Genomic DNA, 16,168 nt, shown 5'->3' on the forward strand with positions numbered 1-16,168 from the left:
GTGTTGTACTTCTGCAATGCACTCTACATGAGGCTGCACTTGAAGATGACTCGGACATTGCAGCTAGTGCAAAATGCAGCAGCTAGACTGCTGACCGCTACATCTTACACTGGTCTTAAAGAAATTGCACTGGCTGCCTACACACTTCCAGTTGGAATTCAAGGTGTTGGTAATGACGTTTAGAGCCCTAAACGGCTTGGGACCTCGATACTTTATACTGCGTCCACCAGCCAGTGAGTCCAGGAACTCAGGTTGCCTATGGTACAAAATTACAGACAGTCATCTCAGTAGCAGCAAGGGAGCCCGTATTTCCTCCTGGGTATAGGCAAGTTAGTCCACGAAGTCTGGTGGATCAAATGCTGTGTTATCGTGTAATGTGCTTCTGTCAGCTTAATTTCCCCGCTCCCCTCACCCTACCCCCAATGGGCGCAGCGCTCGGCTCCGCGCCACACGTTCCATAGTCTTGGGCTCAGCCCAAGACCATGGAAAAAGCGGGCCCAAAGGGGAGGGCTCTATCGCAGGACAAGGGAGGGATGATCCCTCCCTGATCCTGGGATCCCCTGTGCGTCATGTGGATGCACAGGGACGATCCCAGGGTTTTTATTTATTTTTATTTATTTATCATACTTATACCCCGCTCCTCAGCCAAAAAAGGCTCTCAGAGCGGCTTACACTTAGGAAAAAAGACAGTCCCTGCCCTCAGGCTTACAATCTAATAAAGACATGACACACAAGGAAAAGGAGTCAAGGAGGGAGGGAGGGAGGAGAGAGAAAGAAAGAGAGAGAGAGAGAGAGAGAGTCCAGCAGGAGCAGGCCCCGATGTTACTTCTGCCTGCTCCTGTCCCCTCGGTCCTTCTTCTTCCCCACAGGGCCAAGATGGCAGTTTGCCCTGTGGGGGGGGGGAGAGTCCAGCAGGAGCAGGCCCCGATGTTACTTCTGCCTGCTCCTGTCCCCTCGGTCCTTCTTCTTCCCCACAGGGCCAAGATGGCAGTTTGCCCTGTGGGGGGGGGGGGGAAGAGTCCAGCAGGAGCAGGCCCCGATGTTACTTCTGCCTGCTCCTGTCCCCTCGGTCCTTCTTCCCCACAGGGCCAAGATGGCAGTTTGCCCTGTGGGGGGGGGGGAAGAGTCCAGCAGGAGCAGGCCCCGATGTTACTTCTGCCTGCTCCTGTCCCCTCGGTCCTTCTTCTTCCCCACAGGGCCAAGATGGCAGTTTGCCCTGTGGGGGGGGGGGGAAGAGTCCAGCAGGAGCAGGCCCCGATGTTACTTCTGCCTGCTCCTGTCCCCTCGGTCCTTCTTCTTCCCCACAGGGCCAAGATGGCAGTTTGCCCTGTGGGGGGGGGGGGAAAGAGTCCAGCAGGAGCAGGCCCCGATGTTACTTCTACCTGCTCCTGTCCCCTCGGTCCTTCTTCTTTCCCACAGGGCCAAGATGGCAGTTTGCCCTGTGGGGGGGGGGGAAGAGTCCAGCAGGAGCAGGCCCCGATGTTACTTCTGCCTGCTCCTGTCCCCTCGGTCCTTCTTCGTGATAAAGCCCGGTCCAGCTATAAGGCCTTGGTGAGCCATCTGATGAGTTCTTGGCTCATTATTTGCCCCTCCCCAGAGAGAAGTGCAGTTTGCATGATTCAGTACTGAGTAAAATGTGCGTAGGAAAAGAAGTGGGCATGAAACAATGAACTTCTTACTCATATATTGTATTTCCTCTATCTAGAGGGAAGGAGCCAGACCAGAGTTCCTGTCACTGTTTTGCAGCAGGGGTGTGTCCAAAGACAGATAGATAGATGTGGTTGTTGGTAACAAAAGATAAAGACAATGTATCTTTCTTTTTGGATTCCTAACACACCTATTTGTACATGGAACCTGGAGAAGGTCCCTGATCCCATGTTATATAAGCAGAAGAGTTGAAAACTAAGAGCCAGTGTGCATTTCTGTGGGCTGGCCTATTATGTGGGCTGGTGTATTATGTGGCCTTTGATCTAATCTTCAAAATGAATCATGTTCTCCATAACTTCACATCAGCATGACCACACTTATCAAGCAATTCTGTTTTTCCACAGTGCTGGTTTTGAATGTCACTCCAGGCCATTTGGATGAATTAGCATGTACTGTATTCTAACTTTTTCTAGACCCCTGTAATATTTACCCTGTGAAGACCGAGGGTATAATGTACAGAGGATGCAGTTAGGTAATTTTAGAGTTAATGGTGTCACAGAGGTATGCCTGCTTAGGATATTACATCATTTCAAATTGTCATAAGTCAAGCTTGCTATGTTCGGGGTCTTCCTCCTCATTCTGCTGAGTGGGGACCTGTTGTTCCCCCCCAAATCATGTCCTGATGGCATCTCTGAAAATACATGCTAGTAAAAACCTTGTCATCTTTTCTTTTCTCTCACAATATAAGTCCTCTTAATAATCACTTGTGGGAAATCAAGAGTTCCTTCTTCAAGACGGTGCTTCCATTGCAGTGTAACCATATCTTCCAACTATGCCTTCCAAAATAGCCACACTGTTTTGTTGTGGGAAAATGTCCACCCCAGTTTTGTCCACCCAGTGAGCAGGAGAAGACTACAACACTACATTTTTGTCCAGAAGCTTTCTGTTTCTAACCATTCATTACATTTGTTTTATACAGTTAATTAGTACATCATGGCTGGATGCAAAACCAGTCACATTGAGCCTGGGTAGAGCGCAGTAGGCTCCCCGGTTGAAGGGGACCCAGTGATGTTTGGGATGGGGCCCCCATCCTGTTATCTACCCTGGGGTAGGTGTTTGGGGGAGTAGTTTGGACTCCAAACAGCTTCCCAGCCCAATGTAGAATATACTGAGCTAGATGCATCAATGGTCTGATTTGGTATAAGGCAGCTTCCTATGTTCCTAAAATGCTGTTTGACCCACTGAGTGATTGACTGGAAAGATCATGTGAATGATCTTTCTCTGAACACAGATTCTATAGTGCCATTGTGACTATTAAAATACCACTCCACTATCATTTAAAGCCATATTAAGGTTGGCATAGATAAACACTAACTTTTAATCTCTGAGCTGCTGGTAGAATCCATGTTGGCTTTGTTGCTAAAAATATCAGCATATGTTGTTCTTGCTAGGGCATTTACTTGTCACCAAACTAGTGCAACCTATTTGCCACACATATTAGAACTACTTGGATATTTATTTTTAAACAAATAATGCTATGTACTAACTGATAAATGCTGCCACCTATCCTCTCATAATACAAAAACATGGATCAGATCCAGATCAACTGTGCTGGTGGAAGTAGACTTCTCTGCTACCTCCTTCCCATGGCCCTGAAATGCTACACAGAGACCCGGTTCACACATCTTCAACAACCCATGGTGAACAAGGGACGGGTTGTTAGAAATGCAATGGGAATGAGTATATGTGCTGGTTCCCATGCACCTTCTTGTTCCTACTGCAATAAGCAACCTGGGAATGCCCTGCCCCTGAATTGTTTATTGTGTAGTCTGAACATGGGATTCTCGGTTGTTTGAACCCAGGGGTTCTTTATTTCTTTATTGTGTGGGAGGGGCAGGCAGCCAGGAAGCAGCATGCATGTTCATGGCTACAGCCTTGACATATGAACTGGGTCATCAAGTCATCACTTGCTGAATGGGGTGTGGTGTGGATATGGTGAAGGGTCTTTTGCAAGTGGAGCCCTTCCTCTTGCAGAAGGCAGATCCTGGATCCAGACCCTTACAAAACACTCTCTTTCATGAAGAGGCTGAAGGGCATTTTAGCTGAGCATTGATGATCAAAGAAATACCTGAGTCCTTATAGGAATGCATGTCTCCGGTTTTCTAGCTATGTTCTGGAAAAAACAGCAGTGTACATAGCAATTTAACACACACACACACACACACACACACACCGTGGTAATAAGGAACCTTCAGAAACGTCTCCCTCTTTCTTTCTGAGTAACTGAAAAAGTAAACACAGGCTGCTGATTTCCCCTTCCCCAAAGTTCCACTTGCACAACTCCTCTGTACATAGTGCTAAAGGTCCGACTCCAAAAATAAGTAATACATGTTATGTTAGATACTGACACAGATGCTGTGCTCCTGAGGAAATCTTACTTTTTTAAATTTTAACCCTAACCCCAAAACAAAATTACAGATTATTGTTTGTTTGTAAATTATTTATGTATATTATATGTAGCATTTACATATTACATGTAACATTTACAGCAACAACAAAAAAGGAAGACAAAAACAGCTCCTTAGCTAAAGTAACTATTCATAATATGTAGATAACTTAGCCTTTTGGGAAGCATGGCTTTCTAGGAATGTAGGTAAAAATAGCAGTATGGGAGATGGACAAATATCTAACAAATATACATAAAATGACCTTTATCCTATAGAAAGGGGTTGAACAGAACAAAAGGGTTAAATGTACTGGTGTAAATTAAATCTTATGTCAGATACATGTGCCCCAAGGGGTATGGGCAGCAGTTATGTCAGCACTTGGAAGGGGGGGTATGAACCTCAATTTTGCTTTCCCCTCATACGTTCAGTGAACACACAAGGGATGACTGAATGGCTGGTTTCACACCCTTAAAATTTCATTCAATGTGTTGTTTCAAACAGGTCAATGAAATGTTTCCTCTCTCTGTGGAGTTATTTTCTTTCACTTAGGAAAAAACTTCTGGCCTTCAACCAGAAGTTAAAATTGTTTTTAGGGCTGAATTCCAATGACCCCAATTTTATAGACTGATTTTGCTGATTTTTTTCAGGCACGGTCAATTCACTGACGTGTGTGTGTGTGTGTGTGTGTGTGAGTGAGCACGTGCTAAGTTTCTAACTTTTAATTTTATGTTATTTTGCTTTCATCACAGGTAGCAGCAATAGCAAAGCTCTTCTCGTGGCAATACACTGCCATTTTCTTTTCCTCAGAATGCCCTGGATGCAGCATTGTTCTGGCACATTCTGTGTGCAGCGGCTGGGTGGGAATTGTGCTTGTCAATGGGAGCAACTTCACTTCTTCTTCTTCTTCTTCTTCTTCTTCTTCTTCTTCTTTTTGGAATGGCCACCATTTTTCCTATGGTGTCCGAGCATGACATTACATCCAGGGCGTTGCAAGGGAAAGCAAAATAATGGCCAGGCTACCAATAGGGTGCTCTGCTGTTTCCACCTCTGCTTATGGCAACAACAAAATAAAGTTAGGAGGAAAAACATATATGTTGCTTGGAATACAAAACCTGAAATCTTAACCTTAAAATCTGAAAACTATGGCGAAGAGGCAGAGAAGACAACTCTGCTTTAAAAGACAAATCTGTCCATGAAATTCACTCAGTTTTACTTGCCATGGTGTAGTAATACAGATGACCAATTTACCATTTGAGAAAATGTGGGAAATCCATTTAAGGCCCATTAACTTTACCACTGGGATGCATGGCAGAAAGTGCATACCACATTAATACCAACAACCAATCAAAACTGTGATAGAAATCTTACAAGCTGGTAAACTGGTAATCTGTATTGGAACCCTATCAAGGTGTAGCAAGGGTCAGGCTCCCACCATTCAGGTTCCAGGAATAAGCCATTTGTCAGTCCAGTGGGGCCAGAGGAGTGTAGCCTAAACTAGAGTCAAGTTCCATAAGCAGCAACCAAACATCAGAAGTTCTATAAACAGCAACCAAACACCAGAAGCAGGTCAGAGACAGACCAGAGAGCAGACTCCAAAAGCAGCAGCTGAAGTTAGGAAGGGTCAGAAGCCTGTTCGCTTTGTAATCCAGGGAAGGCAGGTCCAGTTGTTGAGGCAGCCATGTAGGGAAAAGGTACCAGACAGTTTTCTCCAGTAAGTCAAGTCAGAATGAAGATCACACTCTTGAGTCCCGAATTTTATAAGGCTTGATGGAACCAGATTCACCCTTAGGGTGAGCTAACAGTGCTAGGCCAGGAGCCTAGATGGCAGTGCAGGCTCCAAGTCTTTGGATAGGAATATAGTTCTGGTGGTGCCAGAACTAGACTGCTGGCATCTCTAGGTGAAGATAACTCCAACCCTCAGCACATTGCAAGCACCCTAGTCAGAATGATGGGCAGAGTTTCTAGCTAGGGGTAATGTGTTCATTGGGTGGGCTCCAGGGACACAATCTATGTTCTGTGCATAGGAGTTGTATTATACTCCAGACTGGTTTCGTATTGGTGGAGGCCACACAACTTTAGAGAGACTAAGAAGGCAGCGATGTAGGAGGGAAATAATTGTTGGAGCACTTTTGGGGAGAGAGAAAAAGCAGCAGTTGAAGATGGGTTTGTACTTCTTACCACTATTTGGGCATCTGTTGCTTTACTAAATAATTTCAGAGTCTTGATTTTCAGAGCCTTGAGTTTGAGGTGTTAAATATTTGGCCGTTAGTTGCATAGATGCCTCCTGAAATTCCTGGTTTACAAAATAATAGCAAATGGCATCCAAGCAGCAGTTCATGTTGGCAAGAATTCCCGCAACGTTCACGAAGATGTCAATTTTTTCCATTTCAGCACAGCTAACTTCACTGGCATCAGCTATGAATCGAATTAAATGTGCAACATGAAGGGGTAAAAAGCACATGATGAACACAATCATATTTGCAAGAATTATGTTGATTGCTTTCTGGATGAGCTTTTCTTCATGTGGGTTGGTGCTTTTCTTCCTCATGAGTTTTTTTACAATTCGAATAGAACAGAAACTCAAGATGGTTAAGGGTATTAAAAAACCCCAAATGACAGATGCAAAAAGGTGCACTGATGGTGCTCTGGAATTTTTTCTAAAGCAAACCTCTTTTCTCCCTCGTTGTTCCAACTTTTTAGTTACATATAGAATGCTTATTATTAAGGCCCAGAGAAGTCCGCAGACAACAGCTGACTTTAGAGGGGATCTTACACTCTTTGATTTGAGGGGATATTGTATAGCAATGTATCGGTCAATTGATGTAATGGTGATAAGGAAGATGCTCATGTAGCGGTTAATAAAGTATGCAGATTCCAAAACTAAACATGGGGTATCCACTGTTTTTGTTGTATAAAATAATGTGAAAGGCAAAGTAAAGATGAATAAGCAGTCTGCAATGGCTAAATTGGTCATATAAACTCTGGTTTCAGTCCATTTGCTCAGTTTGCAGCAGAATACCCTTAAGGCCAAGACATTTAGGATGAGTCCAGTAAAGAAAACTGGTGTATAAACAGTTGTTTGGATGAGTAATATGATATCGCTGGAGAAGTTCCCACAGTTTTCTACATGGTCCACGTTTTGGATCATTACTACAACGATACTGTAAAAGAAACAAATTATGCCTGTTTCTGTAAAGTCATAATTCACACCAATAATTATGTCTAGCACTTATGTACAACTTTAGAGTGCTCAAAGTACTTCACATACATCACATTAGTAAACCTTACAACAATAAATCAGTATTACTATTCCTGTATAGCAGATTGAAGGGCTGAGTCAGAGAGACGGGTTTGCCTAACGTCTCCACAAAATCAGCTGCTTATATGAATAGCCGCCCATGTATTCCAGAGTAATTATAAATACACCTGGCAATTTATTCCATTTTTCTGGGCATGGTTATAACCAGCCTGAACTATAGGCATGAATTATAACTACCAAAAAAAGCCTAGGGCAAAAGGGTAGAAAAAAGGATGTTCTTTCCTTTTGCCCTTGGTGTTTTGGGCATTTCTTGTGGGCTTTTCCCTTTTTGTTGGCTATGAATTATAACTAGCCTGAATAGGAAATCCTATTCATACTTGCAACTAAAAGTGTATGCTGACAGGTCCACATTGTTCTTAGTTGTAGCCATGCCAGTAGTGTAATGTGTAAATTGTGCCTGAGATTGCAGAATCCTTGTAATAGTATTTTAAATTGATTTGTTTTTATCTTTTAATAATAATTGAGTATTTTATTATTGCTAAATGCCTTAAGCATTTTAGTGGAAATGTATAAATGTAATAAATAAAGGACTGATTGCACTATGTTATAAATACAGAAAATTGCTTTGTCATGGGATTAAAACACAAACTTTAAAGAGGAGAAGTTTGACATTTAATAATGCCACTAACAATTTGCAAGGAAGCATAAGGAGACACTGGCATATAATTCAATGCCAGGAAAAACTGTTGGTCTCCTACAAAAGAACCAGAAACAGAAACTTACTGATGATGAGTAAATTTAAGGAGGTCAACAGAACTTTATCTAACACTTTCCCAGGTGCCACTATGCCTAAGGGTCACTCACATGCAGACACTGCACTGCTCCTACTGCAGATATACCTCAAACTTTATAAATCCTGCTTATCAGCAGATATACTTTCTGAAACATTTTGCCTTCTGTGGTCTGTAATCTATGCTGTTCAGTGTAAATGCCCTAAGATTTATGTGGAGAAAACAACGCCCCCTAAAAAGACATATAGGAGAGCACCTGAGCAACATTAGGGGCTTATCTACACCAAGCAGGATATTCCAGTATGAAAGCGGTATATACAGTCGTGTGAAAAAGAAAGTACACCCTCATGGAATTGTATGATTTTACATATCAGGACATAAAAACAATCATCTGTTCCTTAGCAGGTCTAAAAATTAGGTAAATACAACCTCAGATGAACAACAACACATGACATATTACACCGTGTCATGATTTATTTAACAGAAATAAAGCCAAAATGGAGAAGCCATGTGTGAAAAAGTAAGTACACCCTTACTGCTTCCATAGGAATTAAGATGCTAAGTAGCAGACAGGTGCTGCTAATCAAGTGCCCATGATTAATTGATCATCAGCAAGTATGACCACCTCTATAAAAGCCAAAGTTTTTTTCAGTTTGCTGGTCTGGAGCATTCAGGTGTGTGTTAACATAATGCCAAGGAGGAAAGACATCAGCAATGATCTTAAAGAAGCAATTGCTGCTGCCAATCAATCTGGGAAGGGTTATAAGGCCGTTTCCAAGCAATTTAAAGCCCATCATTCTACAGTGAGAAAGATGATTTAAAAGTGGAAAACATTCAAGAATGTTGCCAATCTTCCCAGGAGAGGACGTCCCAGCAAAATCACCCCAAGGTCAGACCGTGCAATGCTCAGAGAAATTGCAAAAAACCGAAGAGTTACATCTCAGACTCTACAGGCCTCAGTGAGCATGTTAAATGTTAAAGTTCATGACAGTACAATTAGAAAAAGACTGAACAAATATGGTTTGTTTGGAAGGGTTGCCAGGTGAAAGCCTCTTCTCTCTAAAAAGAATGTGGCAGCACGGCTTAGGTTTGCAAAGTTGCATCTGAACAAATCACAAGACTTCTGGAACGATGTCCTTTGGACAGACGAGACCAAAGTGGAGAAGTTTGGCCATAATGCACAGCGCCACGTTTGGCGAAAACCAAACACAGCATATCAGCACAAACACCTCATACCAACTGTCAAGCACGGTGGTGGAGGGGTGATGATTTGGGCTTTTTTTGCAGCCACAGGACCTGGGAACCCTGCAGTCATTGAGTCGACCATGAACTCCTCTGTATACCAAAATATTTTAGAGTCAGATGTGAGGGCATCTGTCCGACAGCTAAAGCTTGGCCGAAATTGGGTCATGCAACAGGACAATGAACCCAAGCACACCAGCAAATCTACAACAGAATGGCTGAAAAAGAAAAGAATCAAGGTGTTGCAATGGCCCAGTCAAAGTCCATACCTCAACCTGATTGAAATGCTGTGGCAGGAACTTAAGAGAGCTGTGCATAAACAAATGCCCTCAAACCTTAATGAACTGAAGCAAAAGAAGAAGAGTGGGCCAAAATTCTTCCACAACGATGTGAGAGACTGATAAAGTCATACAGAAAACGATTACTTCAAGTTATGTCTTTTAAAGGTGGTTCTACAAGCTACAAGTACAAGTACATCATAAGGTGTACTTACTTTTTCACACATGGCTTCTCCATTTTGGCTTTATTTCTGTTAAATAAATCATGACATGGTGTAATATGTCATGTGTTGTTGTTCATCTGAGGTTGTATTTACCTAATTTTTAGACCTGCTAAGGAACAGATGATTGTTATTATGTCCTGATATGTAAAATCATACAATTCCAAGAGGGTGTACTTTCTTTTTCACACGACTGTAAAAGGCAGGAGCCACACTACTGTTTTATAGTGGTATTGAGGTGCACTGAAAACTTTTGGGGCCCATGACACATACCATATACTGCTTTCATACCACTTTCATAGTGCTATATCCTGCTTGGTGTAGATGTGTCATGGGCCCCAACAATTGTCAGTGCATTTCAGTACTACTATAAAGCAGTATTGTGGCTCCTGCCTTTTATATACTGCTTTGATAGTGGAATATCCTGCTTGGTGTAGATGAGCCCTAGGAATAACAGGGCGGGTTTCCATTGATAAATCATTTTACGGAACAACAGCATTCCTATACAGATCTGAAATTTTGGGCAATGGATAAACTTAACACTCAAGACGATAAATGTGTGTTAAGAAGGGAAATAGAGTGGATTTTGAGACTAAAAACTCCATCTCCATGTGGTTTAAATAAAGACTTACAAGTTTTATGACCTAAGGGTGAAATAATAAATTTATTTCTTACCTGCCTCTCCCAGCTATTGCAGCAGTGTCCAAATAAGAGACCTTGATTATAACAACGTGGGAACACGTGGCAGAGCTAAGAAAAGAGAGGGGGAAATAGACAAACAGTATAAGAAAGGTTATGAAAAGCACCAGTTGCCAGTAGATACATATAGGAGACAATCCTTTTGCTGGAAGAAACACCGCAGACATTTCTTTCTCGTAAGCAAAGACTTTGCTTGTTAAACTTCTGCAGTATGCCAGATGTATAAGACTTGTAATGTCAAAATACATGCTTTTGCCCTGGTGGCATTGTGTCAGGATTACAATTTTTTTTAATGTTAATATATAGCCATAGGCCCCTGTGGCAATGTGTTTCTTTAACCTAGGCTAGATCTACACCAAGCAGGATATGACACTTTGAAAACATTTTGAAAACTGTATATAGAGTATGTCCTGGGCCCCAACAGTTGTTACTATGGTTATAAACCGTTTATAGCAATAGTGTAGATCTTGCCCTATTTTGGAAATAAGTTTTATATGCGTTGTCTCATTTATATTTTATTATTAATGTTACATCGCTCTGAAGAAGTCCTCAGAATAAGAAAAAGGGTGAAACCTGCCAGGCTTCTTGTGAAAAAAACACACTATTTTGCATCTTGAGAATATGTTTCTCTATTTTGTGACCTATTTTTAATAACTGCCAGATTACAATTAAAGCCTGAGTTTACAGAGAAGTGGATTGTAGCCTGCCGAAAAGTCTATGTACAGCCCTTTTGGCAGGCTAAACTACACTGCTGTGTATGCTCAGGCTTTGCTTCTAATCTGGCATGTGTGATTCCTGGAACCAAATACTTTGCAAATCTAAATGGTGATCAGCTGCAGTACAGACAAGGCATCAGAGTAAATGGCATTGTATTTGCACAGAGATGTGGTGCTTCCAGATAGAGGGCCCCAAGTGCTACTAATGAGAAGATATTGTGCAGTTATTCTGTCTGGCATAGTAAAAGCCTTCTCTGGAAGCCCTCGTGGAGGGTGCTTCTAGACAGACAGCTCCTAGTACTACTAATCAAAAGGCCCTGTGCAGCTTTTCCATCTTTTTCTCCTTTTGTAGAAGGGGAAAAGTGGTGGGGAAAATGGGAGGATTACATATGGAAGATGATACTGTCTCGACCCTCCATAAAATTCTGTGACTGTGGCAGGGCTATTGCATCAGAAAAACCTTGATTGGAAGCACCATGAGTTTAATTGTGAACTGCTCAGAGAGCTTGGCTGTTGGGCAGTATAAATATGTAACCAATCAATCAATCAAATTACAGAGCAAAACTTACCACTCAAAGCTCAAAGTACTTGATTGGAATAGGCCTGAGATCCTTCCGTTAGACTTCTGCTTTGTTCGTTGTTTTTGTGATGAACCTGGCTGCTCATCCACTTCCTCTGAACACCTTACTCTCACTCCCTTTCTTCTTGTAAGTTTACCAGGTAGCTTTGCTCTGCTGTTTTCCTGTGTTAAAAAGTATCGTAATACTGACATCAGTTCATCAAGTTTCGGTCCATATTTAAGCAAAATGGCCCCACCCACACTCAAGATAGAGTTATCAGCAATCTTTGGGATTCCCTAGAAATATAGTCCTGTGATGACTATGTGTAGTGGCCATAGAATGCTAACTCTGGGTGATCAGAAGGAGGAAATGGAGTGTCTTGAACAGGAGAACTCCATGCTGCAACAATTTGTCATAGGTCCCAATTAAAATATTTTATTTTTAAAGTTCTGAGAATCCTAGGGAAACACTGAACGTATTTTAAGACATCTAGAACGTCTACAGGCATCTCACAGAAAAGAATATCTAAAAACCAATACTTTTAAAAAAGATGTTAAAAAATGCAGCATCAAGCACATGCATTTTGAGATTTGCGGTCTACTGAAGAGCAGAACAGACTCTCAGTTACCTGCAGGGCCCAAGCATGAGATGGGAGTGTATAATTTGCTGCAGCCAAAAGTTCCAGAAAGGCCTGGCTTGTACTACAAAACTATATACAGATGGTCACTCCTGAAGAATAATGTTTGGATGAAAATGACTCTTTTTGTCTGAATCTACATGAAATTAACTATAATGCATGGTTTGTGAACCGCCCAGAGAGCTTCGGCTATTGGGCGGTATAAAAATGTAATAAATAAATAAATAAATAAATAATCATTCATTCTAGGAAGAACTTGTTCACACATTATCACTTGGATGCCAACAGGTTCCAATTTTTCAGCCTGATCGAAACCGTGCAAAATCTCAGGAAACTGCATGGTACTCTGAAATTCTGACATCTATGACCAAGGCCTATTTATTAATTAATTTATTAACTATATTTCTGTACCATCCAAACAGCCAAAGCTTTATGAGAAACAACCCATCCCCCCTGCATTTTCCCAACCCCATTTTATGTGAGCCCTCTTAATTTTGGAAATTTTTATTTTTTAAATTTTGGTTATTCACAATTGTGCCCTTCTGCAACTGGGGAAACCAAAAATAAAGGGGCTTGCCTTGGCTGCTCCCTTGTATGTCAAACATACAAGTGAACAGTCAAGTCTACACGGTAGCAAGACTGTTTTGACTGCCTTTCAGAGTTGACAGGTGAGGAAAGGGGTTATAGATCACCACCTAGCAAGGATATCCTCATGGTTCAATGTATTGCCCCGAACCTTGGGGGTGTCCTGCTAGGAATCCCACTTGCCCGAGTCCCTGCACCCCGTTTTTTCCCTACGGATCGCTATAACCACTTCTATTTTAACAGCGGTCAAAGTAGAAGCAATTACTCCCTTTGGGGTAGAGGAATGGCACAGCATGCACTTTTCTAAGAAAACACTTGGGATACCTCTAGACGGGCACTTTTCCCCGCAGTAGCTTCGGAGTGGCAGCAGGTGATCTACATGATGTAGCCGCCACTCCGAAGTGATCAAAGAGCAAAGCCCCAAAGTTCCGCTATAAAAAAGTCTGGTACTTACCCGACTTTTTAAACTTGGAGTGAGGCGATGATGGCATCTGCCATCTGTCACTCTTGCTATGGAGGTGCTGCAAGGCATGCCACAGCCTATGGCGACCATTGATTGGTTGCCATCGGCTGGACAGGGAAGGGGGTGGACCAGCAAGCCGAAAGGTTGCTCGATCACCTTCGTGCCTCTGCGGACCCCCCTGTTTAAAAAAATAATTAAAAATGTCTGTGTATATTCTGAGAGGGAGGGAGCACCCCGTTCCTCTCCCCTTGTCCCCCCCCATTTAGCTGTAAACACGACCCTTCGCATTTACAGCTTAAAGAAAAACAACAAAAAGAACAAAACATAGGTATATATATATATATATATATATATATATATATATATATATATATATATAACACCTAACCTTGGAAGAGGGGACACGGATGCTCCCAGGCGCCCCTGAACTGCCATGCATGTGCTCGGGTGGGTGGGCGCAGCAGTGGCGCCTTCAAGAAAGTCCACAGTTGCTGCACCCCTTCCTCTGTAGATGGTCGGAAGGAGCACCAATGCAAGGGGGGGGGGGCGCCGCCTTGTGCCACCCCCACACTGCTGACCTGATGCCATAAAGATGAGGGCTTGGGCAGGTGGGGAAAGTGCTCTCATATCACCCAGTCAGCCTTGTCCCTCTCCCCCAGTTAAAGTCTTGCCCAGACCATTGGTGGTACCCATTTCTAGTCCACTCCATCCTGTGTCGACAGGACCCTATTTTTATAGAAAAGTGCATACCATCCCTTTTTCATGTCTTCTACTAGTCTGTGCGGGAGTTTGACAGCCGTCAGTGGAGCTGTTGAAGTCCAGTTCGGCTAGTGAAAAGGGAGTGGGAACAGGGAGATCTGCTTATGGAAGACTCTCTTTGTCTTCTGCAAGCAGATCTAGTCATTCCCACCATCCCACTAGCTTTTGGTTGGTTTTAATCTTTAAAACCCTAAATGTCTTGGGGTCAGGTTATTTGCAAAACTGCCTTTTCCCATATGAACCTTAAGCCTTTTCTCAGAAGCCCCACTCTGGGTGCCCCTATCAAATAAAGTGGGTCACTATCTAGGAGAGGGTTTCAGTAGAGGCACCCCAACTAGGGAACGGCCTTCCCAGAAAGGTTAACCTGGTGCCATCTGTATTTATTATTTATTTACAATATTTATATACCGCTCCCCATTCAAAATAAAATAAAAACAGAATAAAAGACTTTAAACTAGATTTTAAAAGAAGCAAAATATACAGTGAACCATGGCTGATCATCTTTGTGGTCTTTTAGGTGCCAGGATGAAGATCTTTCTGTTCACCCAGAACTTTTAAATAACTCAGGTAGTTTGTGTCTCAAAATTTTAAAATTCCTGTATTTAATTTTGGGGTGCTGTGAGACTTGCTTCATTGATATATTTTATGTTGCTTTTGAAGTTAAGGGGTTTATACTTTATTCTGTATTGAAATTGTTTTATGCCTGCCTACTTAAAGTCCGGCAGAGAACTTTATGCCAAGGAGCAGTCTACAAAGGACATTAAATAAATAAATAAACAATATCTGTCTTTATTGACAGTATATTAGCTATAGGCACTGACCCCAACAAACTAGCTATAAGCATAAACATGGTGAAACTGGAGCAAGAATGGAGATGGAAGCATTACCTTTATCTAGTCTCTCATCTTCAAAGTCATGAATGAATTCCTGAAAGAAAATCGTCCTACCAACATTTCAAAGACCTTCTTCAGTGTAATGTTACCCTGGATCCAGGACTCCAAGGCTTGCTTTTTCAGTGTCTGAAGTTAATTGTGAGAAAACAGTTCAGTCTTCTAGATGTTTACAGCGTGGGCATGGCTAGCTTCCTTCCTGTTTAGTAGCAGCTGTTTTCCTCGCTCCGATATTCATTGCATTTTGTGTGGCAGCAAAGAGGAAGGCCAAGTTTGACATTAGCAGTAAAATGTGGGTGCCAACTTGGGTTGTTGTATAGTCATGAGGACAGAGTCACATGATGCTATGCACTGCATGTTATTGCCTAAGTAAAGCTTTAATAGAGAAAAACAAAATGAAATTAAGAGAATGCTTAAGAGGGATGAATACAAGGGAAAAGATGGAAGAGGTTCTAAAAGATAGAAAATTAACTTGGCTAAATTACTGGCAATTGGAACAATGGACCAAAAATTGGGTAAGAGAAAATGGAGAGTGTAGAGAGATGATGAAGTTCAAGAAATTAATTGATAAAAAAGAAATTGATAAGGGAGAGAATACAGTGTCAAAAGGTTTAATGAGTCAAATATATAATATACTACTGGAGAAAGGTTCGTTGGATAGTGTAGGAAAATCGGTTTGGGAGACAGATCTGAAGATACAAATAGGACAGCAGAGTTGGGAAGGACTATGGAGACAGAGAGTGTTGAGAAATATGTCAGTGAGAATAAAGGAGAATTATTATAAAATTTTATGGAGGTGGTACCTAACCCCGGTTAGATTAAACAAGATTAATAATCAGCATTCAGCAGATTGTTGGAGGGGCTGTGGTGAAAAAGGAACGTATCTTCATATGTGGTGGGAATGTAAATATGTGCAAAAGTTGTGGAAGATGGTGTTTTTAGAGATTGAAGAAATTGTTGGAATGAAAATAGAA

General features: G+C 42.0%; 2 protein-coding genes across 2 annotated transcripts in view; one reads left to right on the plus strand and one right to left on the minus strand.

Annotated features, from left to right (window-relative positions):
• Positions 1-16,168, plus strand: part of ITM2C (integral membrane protein 2C) — a 370,458-nt gene that overhangs the window by 57,828 nt on the left and 296,462 nt on the right. The gene's annotated exons all lie outside the window — the stretch shown is intronic.
• LOC134402167 (G-protein coupled receptor 35-like) lies at positions 5,643-7,242 on the minus strand. Its single transcript, XM_063131511.1, has one exon. It carries the CDS (start codon positions 7,240-7,242, stop codon positions 6,298-6,300), a length of 945 nt encoding a protein of 314 aa, XP_062987581.1. The 3' UTR covers positions 5,643-6,297.

The sequence above is a fragment of the Elgaria multicarinata genome, chromosome 8 (genome assembly GCF_023053635.1).
Source record: "Elgaria multicarinata webbii isolate HBS135686 ecotype San Diego chromosome 8, rElgMul1.1.pri, whole genome shotgun sequence".
Lineage (NCBI taxonomy): Eukaryota > Metazoa > Chordata > Lepidosauria > Squamata > Anguidae > Elgaria > Elgaria multicarinata.

Excerpts from the sequence above, each read along its gene's own strand:
- LOC134402167 (XM_063131511.1), bottom strand. The coding sequence starts at position 7,242 with ATGATCCAAAACGTGGACCATGTAGAAAACTGTGGGAACTTCTCCAGC.